The 8409-nt window shown below is 54.9% G+C and overlaps 5 protein-coding genes across 5 annotated transcripts; 2 read left to right on the forward strand and 3 right to left on the reverse strand.

Moving 5' to 3' along the window:
* Nucleotides 1-149: 149 nt before the first annotated feature.
* PHACADRAFT_202031 (uncharacterized protein) lies at nt 150-1518 on the forward strand (the record flags this gene model as incomplete). The annotated part of the gene is made up of 4 exons (XM_007402301.1): nt 150-987; nt 1042-1133; nt 1187-1304; nt 1361-1518. 4 exons carry the CDS (start codon nt 150-152, stop codon nt 1516-1518), a joined length of 1206 nt encoding a protein of 401 aa, XP_007402363.1.
* A 133-nt stretch (nt 1519-1651) lies between these two features.
* PHACADRAFT_202032 (uncharacterized protein) lies at nt 1652-2878 on the reverse strand (the record flags this gene model as incomplete). Its single annotated transcript, XM_007402302.1, has 4 exons — nt 1652-2014; nt 2065-2219; nt 2275-2431; nt 2486-2878. The coding sequence occupies 4 exons, from the start codon at nt 2876-2878 to the stop codon at nt 1652-1654; spliced, it is 1068 nt and encodes a 355-aa protein (XP_007402364.1).
* Nucleotides 2879-2988: 110 nt separating this feature from the next.
* Nucleotides 2989-3868, reverse strand: PHACADRAFT_265845 (uncharacterized protein). Its single transcript, XM_007402303.1, has one exon. It carries the CDS (start codon nt 3562-3564, stop codon nt 3304-3306), a length of 261 nt encoding a protein of 86 aa, XP_007402365.1. The 5' UTR covers nt 3565-3868; the 3' UTR covers nt 2989-3303.
* Nucleotides 3869-4097: 229 nt separating this feature from the next.
* Nucleotides 4098-6730, forward strand: PHACADRAFT_107575 (uncharacterized protein; the record flags this gene model as incomplete). Its single annotated transcript, XM_007402304.1, has 3 exons — nt 4098-4460; nt 4515-5073; nt 6324-6730. The coding sequence occupies 3 exons, from the start codon at nt 4098-4100 to the stop codon at nt 6728-6730; spliced, it is 1329 nt and encodes a 442-aa protein (XP_007402366.1).
* A 907-nt stretch (nt 6731-7637) lies between these two features.
* On the reverse strand, nt 7638-8350 carry PHACADRAFT_202035 (uncharacterized protein; the record flags this gene model as incomplete). Its single annotated transcript, XM_007402305.1, has 3 exons — nt 7638-7926; nt 7977-8089; nt 8144-8350. 3 exons carry the CDS (start codon nt 8348-8350, stop codon nt 7638-7640), a joined length of 609 nt encoding a protein of 202 aa, XP_007402367.1.
* Nucleotides 8351-8409: the final 59 nt, after the last annotated feature.

Below are 8409 nucleotides of genomic sequence, written 5' to 3' on the forward strand. Positions count from 1 at the left end.
ATGGTGGAGCTCCTGCGTATGCTCTTCCTGCTACTCAATATGGCGCACGACCTGTCGCGCCGGGCCAGTCAGGTCACCAGCCACCAGCACCGTCCGGATACCCGTCCGGACCATATGGCCAACCGGCCGTGCCCAATCAGCAGCCTGCTATGCCTCCCCCACCCCGCCGTAGCACTCCATCAGCTCCTTTAGCCCCTCCGCCGAAGGGTCCTGTCATCAAGCGCGACAACGGTGGATGGAACGACGTGCCTGCTCACGTTACCGCGCGCCGTACGCCTGCGAACGCGAATACAAACGCCAGTAAGCCTTCGGCAATCATATCCCCCTTCCCTAATGCGCCATCGCAGGGCATTATGCCCCCCACCCCAACACATGGACAGCCACCGACAGCATTGCCGCCACCGCCACGCCCAGGCAGCGTGCAGCAGAGACCGCCGCCGCCACCACAAGGCCAGCGTATGCCTCCCCCTCCTCAACAAGCACCTGGACCATACCCTCCGCATGGTGCTCCGTCGCAGGGACCCCCACAGGGCACGGCTCCCCCGCCGTCGCACATGATGTCGCCATCGCAGGGCCTTGGGCTCAGTCGAGGCCCGTCATCGCAGGGGCAATTTACCATGCCTCCGCCTCGCGGCCACGTGTCCCACCAGACGCCCCCTGCGGCTCCAACACATCTTCCGCCTGGGCCGCCGCCGATGCGTGGCACGCCTTCACCCGCGCTCACACGCGGAACGCCGCCACCGCAGCAGCCGGGTGTGTATACGCCTCCACCCCCTCAGCAAGGCGGGTATGCTCCGCCGCCCCCGCAGGGAGGCTTTGCGCTACCGCCGCAACAGGGTTCGTTCGCGCCTCCGCCTCCTGGTGGCGCCGCGAGGCTCGGTATGCCACCTGCTGGTGCTCCCTCGATGGCGCCTCCTCCTGGGTCCGGACAACTCGCCCCTTCCGCGCCGCCGAAGGCGAAGCCGGGCCCACCGCAGCCGAGATATCGTATGTGTTCATTTGTCCAAGCACTTTAAGACGTTGAGCTGATAGTGCCAACAGCTCCCGGCGATAGGAGCCACATCCCAGATCACCTGAGGCCGATCTTCAACATCATCTCCCAACAGCTCGAGATCGTCAAACAAACGACTCCAGTAAGTTTTATCACGGTCGGTGTGCAAGTTGAAGTTAATTATGAGCCTCCAAGCCTCAGCAAAAGCGTCTCGCTGATGACCTCGAACGTCGCATTAACCCGCTGTTCGACGCTCTCAATTGCGAAATGCTGTCGAAACCGGTCTGCGATCAGCTCTTAGAGCTAACACGCGGTATGTCCTGTTACCGTCTCATTTCCCTCTGCCCTTGCTCACGCGTACTTTCACAGCTATGGAAGCTCGAGATCGCGAGTCCGCACTTGCGATCCACATCGACCTCCTCAGGACTGGTTCTATGACAGATGATATTGGTTTGTGGATGGCTGGTGTGAAGCAGCTTATCATGCAACTGTACGACCCTCGACAAGCGTTCGAAACGGCCCTCTAGTCTATCTCCAGGAGATCATATAAATGTTTTTAGTGTTATTCCTTTCGTAGAGTCTGGACTCGAAAAAGGGTAGAGTTCTGAAATATTGAATTGAGCGGTCTTGTTCTCTAATTTACACGGTGTGAATGAACTCCTATGAAGTCGACATTGGGATATCTTTATCGCGAGTTTGTACACCACGCTGCCGTATGTGATTTTTCTTCCGCGCCTGCTCCTGTACTGCAATTCCTTCCTTTCGCCACTGCGCACGCTCCCACTCATCATACTCCTCTCGCGCGTCGATCCAGCGCTCCTGGACGTCGCGCACGTCGCTGCGTGGTCCAGGCATCGGGCCTATAGCGCTCGACATGAGGCTAAACATGTTCGGCCTCTGCGTCGGCGGAGCACCAGTATTGTTCACTGCACCCTGCGGAACCCGTGCGTCTGGTGGCGGAACGAAGACGCAGCCAGTCGCTTTATCTATAATGCGCATCAGGTGGAGCATGGACTCTTTGTCCTGTACAAGTGTTAGCGCAGTGTAGGGCATGAGAATAGGGATGTACAGACCTCGACCGCAAGTGTCTCGAAGCCGACGAGGCCGAAATCTTCTACAAGAGAGCATATAGCCATATTTAATTCTTTGTATCGCGGAGATGTGGCGGTAAGTGCATTCTCCAGGTATGCCAGGTCCTGAACCTCGGTATAGAAGTCGAGGTTGAAGTCTATAGAACGATGTCAGCGTGGAGCACGTGGCGGGGAACGACGGCTAGAGCGCACCGAGCTCGCCGTATTGCGCAATCAGGTCTATCTTCGAGAGCACGTTGACATGCGGAAGCTCGAGGTGTAGCATTGCGCGTAGCGAGAGCATGAGCACAGAAACAAACTTTGAGGCGTCCGTCACGTAGTGTGCGTCGCATAAATGTACGGCAGCTAGCTAGGGTACGGCTTGGTCAGTCTAAGCTTCCATCGGAATGTACGCATGACGCACCCTAAACCCGTTCTTGGTCAGCCGGCGTATTATACGCCGCACACTTTCGTGGTTCGTGCTGATTTCGACCTGGCCTGGAAGGTCGAAGAGAACGTAGGCGTCGTCGCTGAGCTTCTTCAGTCGGTCCTCGAGCCAATCATAGTTTGCCTCAAGATACTCCATGCAATACAGCATTCCTTCGTTCGGACCCAGGCCGTGCTCTTGCATGACAGCATCAAGCGTGACGAGGGACGAAATGTCTATTGCGCAGGGGTACGGGATACTATCATTTGCAGGGTCGAGGTTGACAATGGCAATGGGCCTGTTGAGTGCGTTGAATAGCTGGTTCTTTCCGTAGCAGTACGTAGACTTGCCGCTGCCTGGAGCACCACAGACGACTTCGCCAAAAGGCATGATGGAAGCGAAGGTCAGAGTTAAGGCGCCCGACGATGCGGTCATTACGCATGTATTCAAGCTTATAGCACTTTGCAAGCAAAGCAGCATTCCATCAAGGGTAAAGGTGAAATTTAACGTGGAAGTCACAAGCTGTATGGTACAAACAGTACAATTTTATGCAAGAGAGTATCGACGTGCAGAGGACACGAGATAAGTACGAAGCATCGGCGGAGTCGCAGGTCATTTTCCGTCAAGAGCTCTTGGGAAGCCAGAGTCATAGCAGTCTACAACAGTGCTGAGAGTGAGACTGGTACGGTGTTACACGGTGCATACTGCGACAACGAGCTATTCCTCGCGTGCGTCGCTTGAGGTTCCAGTATCTGGTCGTGCATTCGCGCCGGACGCGTTTGACTGATTCTGGGGCTTCAGAGTGGTATGCTAGGTCATCCCACGCTGTACAAGAATTCGGAGCGTACCTGACGCAGCTTTGCGAGATGAATCTTGAGAGTCTCCGCATAGTTCTCAAAGCCCAGAGTGAGCATGGCCCAGAGAGTCTCCTCCCCACCAATGGTCTTGCGCTTCTCCATTTGACACTTCTCGGCCGCCTCGGAAGTGATGAAGCTGATGAACTCGGAGACGCATTCTTGCACACACTCCTTGGCCTCCTTCGAGATTTTGGCAGTGCCGGGCACAGATGCCTTCATGATGCGGGAGACGTTTGCTATCTGTTTGAACCGGCCATCAGCTTAGCAGTTGACCAATCTTGAGGCAAGTACCTCACTGGCAAGAAACGGTCTTGCTCTCGGTATTCACCCACCTCCTGCTCTGTGATCGGTGCCGGCTCGACGTCCCGGGCTGGCTCGGGAGCTGTGCCGGAGCCACCGTCCTGCGGTGCAATATTCTGAGGTGCAATATTTTGAGGTGCGATTGGTGTAGTCTGATAGTCTGACATGGTAGGTTTGGGTCGTGTGGAGGAGCTTGTCAAACGGCGAGCGAGATGGGCGTGCACTTCCCTGACGTGTCTGCACGTCAATTGACCGGTATATTCTGGCGAAATATCCATCAGTACATCCGTACTTACCTTAGAGAGAAGGGGCTGAGTCAAGAACTGACCTCCCCGGAGCGCCTGGTCTTTAAAGCGCTACGTCGCCCTCGGTTATTACCATACCATTGTCTACGATAAATCGACTTGCTACTTCAGCTCCACAAAACGCAGGACGTGAACGCGTGAACGACCATGTCCCAGTATCCAGACGAAGAGCTCCCCACAGAAACGTGGTCCTTGCAAGAATTCGTCAACTACGCGGAAGCCATCATCCACCAGGGAGCGGCGACGCGGGCTATTCCAGCCTTCGTGAAGTTCGCTCTTGCCGGCAGAATATCCACAGCTCAAGGTGAAAAGCGAATCAATATCGATGTCTTCAAAGATTGCATATCACTCAGCGACCTCAGCAATATCACGCTCACTCGAGACTTTGACTCTCTCATCGGTGTTACAACCAACTTGCCCTTCCGAATACCTCTCGCTGTCTACCCCGCCGCGCCATTCAGGGATAGTCTAGCAAAGTCCAACCATCTGAAAAAGTTCATACATTTATCGGTGAGCAGTTCAATATGCCGTGAGGTGACTAAAGCCATCTGATAACATGCCTAGCAATGGGATCGCCCAATGAAGGTGGACCTACACAAGATCCCCAACATCTGTCTTTCCACAGCCGAACTGCGTCAGAAGACTCTGGTCTTCTTCCCTCACATGTACCAGCGTGGAGAAGACCAGCGGGTCACCAGTGAGGAATTGGAGATGTTCTACGACAATTGCCTTAGGCCTGCGGTTGCAACTGTGCTCCCCCAGTCCATTTCTCACTGGCCGGTTAACTATCGTGCATGCCTTATGTCCATGAGAGACGAAAGACAACAATTTCACTTCAGCAGACACGACATCCCCCCTCATCTTCTTTCTGTCTTCTGTGATGCACTCAGGAACAATCTAGATCGCCACACATACTTCAAGAACAGCTTCTTTGTTCACGAGTGGCGAGGAACCAAATCAGCTACTTTACATTCCCCAGAAGATACAGATGCATGCGACCAGGCTTTAGAAGATACCTTCAAGATTATCGATAGGGATAACATGTTTCATGCCGAAAATGAATGGTATATCGATATCGGGCTGGAGATCCAATCGCCTGACTTAGTACTCCAGTGGAGAACAAGTTGCCACCAGGAGCTACTTCAGTATGCCCTTCCCCATGCAGCTCCCGAAAAGATTACCTCCACTGTTGACGGCTCTCGCTTCAAAAAGGATATTTCCTCCCTCCTGTATGATCTCTCTGGATTCCGTGTTGAAGTTCCAACTGTCGGAGCTGAGGACTATGTGCAGTATGTCAATGTCTACACAACAGACAAATCTGCCACATACCAGCTCCACCGAGGCTCATTCAGGCGACACAGAGCGGAAGACCTGTTGCCGCATCGCATGGGAGGGTTCCTTAAAGATATCGAGACTCTTGGTAACCTCTATGACACCTGTTCCGGAAATGGCGGTGTGAAACAGGAAGGAGCTGCTCGGTACGAGGTTAGGCTGAAGGCTATCCATCAAAGCCGGCACCCGGCGCATAAGTTAAGGGATATGCGTCGGGACTTAATCAATTCTGCAGTGGTTGGATTTGATCCCACAATTTGGTGGTAAGCAGATACTTCTAGGCTGAAGGTGAAATAATATTAAAAATGAATAGGAAATTCCGCTGGTGGAGGCTTGCGGCCGTCAAATACGTTTTCGAGGCTCTTACAGAAGCGTCACCACAGCTGCGGGTGTTACGGCCAGTGTTAGGAATGGGGGCTATTGCCATATGGATCAAGAACTCGCACATCTTCCGTCCCGGGGAGCAGAGCTGGGACAATGAAATTGTATCCGCTGCGGCCTTGTGGGAAGCCGAAGCCGAAGCCGACGACGATGAAAACTTGGCCGAATTGGACGAGATAGTAGCTGATGGTCGGATGGTCCCTACAATCGAACAGCGAGGACTTTACTTTGTCTCCGACGTGAGATACCGCCACGACGTATTCGCCCTTCCTGAACAGCGTACACTCAATGCAGCCAGTTACGCGCTCATCTATAACCGGCCCACCTTTCCAGAACTCGAGCTCTTATTCATGCAAAGCAGCGAGAAAGCTAAGCGTAAGCTCTCAGGTCCGACGAGGAAGCGGCGAAAGGTACCATCTGGCCCGCCGCGGCATTCACCAGAACGCGACATTGACTTCGGACTGGCCGATGCTGGCGTCAGTCTGCGACCTCTTCTTACTATGAGCGAACTACCCCACGAACATGGAGATGCGGGAGATGTTGATCGCGAAGTCAACGGCATTTGGCACGATTTTCTGCGAGATATCGTTGCAGTTATCCCGCGGAGCAAGAAAGAAAACTACTGCACGCTCCCACACGAGGAACAAAATCAGGCAACAGAGAACCTGTATCAATCGTCTCAGCTGCCGTTCCGTTGCGCCATAGTGAAGACTGCATCCCCTTCAACCTGGGAGACCACCTTTTTTAACCGATTTTTCCCAACCACCGATATGCAGAAACAACGGCCGAAGACCACTTACCATTATGGCTCGTGCAGTTACTGGACGCGATGGCTGGTCCTCACGGCCAAAGTGAGAATAGGCGGCCAAAAAACTATACGTGGAAAACTGCTCGTTCAGTTCCGTGAGCTGACATGGCTGCCATGGTCATCCAGTGACCGTATTTGGGCAACAGGGAGTTCCGACAAGGGGACATATATCAAGCTTCCGGAAGGGTACAGAGATATCTGTCCCAAGATAGCTATTAATGAGCGCAGAGAGGCAAACCTTGCGAATATTACCTTGTAGTCTACATGGTCGACAAAGGCACTTTTACTACTACGATTGGTATGCATAATCCATCGGTGAATCGCAAGGGTGTATTTCTCCAGCCCACCTGGAACGTGTGCCTCTCACCCGCACGTATTTGCGAGGTGGCGAACCCTGTCAATCGCAGGGGTGTATTTCGCCAGGGCATCGGCAGTATCAGAGGCCTATGGAGGTTAGCCTTGGAACGCTGTCATCTCGTCGTCAGCTCGGTATCGAACAAAGAGCATAGGACGGGATATCGTTATCGCGGCCACAGACCTGGGCGTGGGGTTCATTGTAGAGGAAAGAATGCTGAAGCCGGTATCACAGACGCGGGTGAACTTGCGCCGCCGCATCAATTTCATGCTGTCTGATACCTCAACGAAAATCGTCCCGAGAAAGTGGAGGTCAACGTCGATAACCAACAGCAGACACCTTGCGTACCTTGGTAGAACAGCCCCGGTAGCTACCGCCTTTGCCGGCCAATTGTTCATCGCACCACGCGCAGCTGTCGGTCTCGGCATTCAGCGTGACGATATGGGCCGCTCCACTTCGCTTTGCTTCGCGCAGATTCTTTCCCTGGCAGGTACGGCGGACCCTACAGCGCATGTCGGAAGTGGCTCGCCAAGGCAGATAAGGCCAGCGTCAACTTCAGGCGCATGATGTCGAGCGACACCAGCAGTGACGCTTTGGCACTGTAGATCGCAATCGCACACTCGTCGCGTTCCTCCTAGCTGCAGGCAACAGAGCAGAGGCCCTGGCGGAGGCTGAGAACCTCCAAGCGCGAGTGTTCACTCGGCTCGCTCGGGATCCCGGGCGAATCGAGCACGACCTCGACTTCGACCCGCTCGATGGCAACTTTCCAGCGACACCGACGCCCGGGGTGCACTTCCTCGGCGGAGAACGCTCAAAGAGCTCGAAGCTTGAAGCCCGCAGAGAGTACGCCCCCCGCCCTGCGACCGTGACGGCGTCGGCGGTCTGTTTGGGCTCTGGGGTCGTAGGTGTAGCACGCCAAATGTCGGCGCCGCAAAGCCGCTGCGCATGGACGTCTCCTCGCGTCTTCCTCGGACAGGTAAGCTGGCCGGATTAAGGCGAAGTTGTCGAGTAGACTCTGCTCGAGCGCGCCCGTCAGGGCCAGGAGGTCTTTCCAAATCTCAGGATTGTACGGAACATATGACGTTGCCGAACGAATCAATCTGCGGAGCGCGTCAGTGAATGCAAGATGCGACAGGCACGCGTCCACCACCTACTGCGCCTGGATGACCGTGCTTTCGAGACCATGTTCGTGCCCATCGCGTCGTCAATGCGTGCTGTGAAACGAATATACAGCGTGCGGCCGGCCATGGCACGCTTGACGCTCTAGAGTTTGGCGAAGCGAGAGGCCCTCGGGGCTCTCGAAGATCGTATTCGTACCCATCGCGTCGCCAGTGCGGGTCGTTGAACCGAACGCGCAACGTGCGACCGGCCATGGCACACTTGACGCTCTGGAGCGTAGCGAAGCGGGAGGGTAGACTCGAAGGCCTCCTTGGCAATGGCATGGCCCTCAGAGTTCTCGATCCATACGCGAGCGGCGGCGGCCTGCACATTGTTCGGGAGGTCGATGGCAGGTTCGCGGATCATGCCATCGTAGTGACAATGGTAGTGTCACCTTCGCCGGAATTGAGCGCCTTGCATCCGTG

Source organism: Phanerochaete carnosa, assembly GCF_000300595.1.
Source record: "Phanerochaete carnosa HHB-10118-sp unplaced genomic scaffold PHACAscaffold_92, whole genome shotgun sequence".
NCBI classification, from domain to species: domain Eukaryota; kingdom Fungi; phylum Basidiomycota; class Agaricomycetes; order Polyporales; family Phanerochaetaceae; genus Phanerochaete; species Phanerochaete carnosa.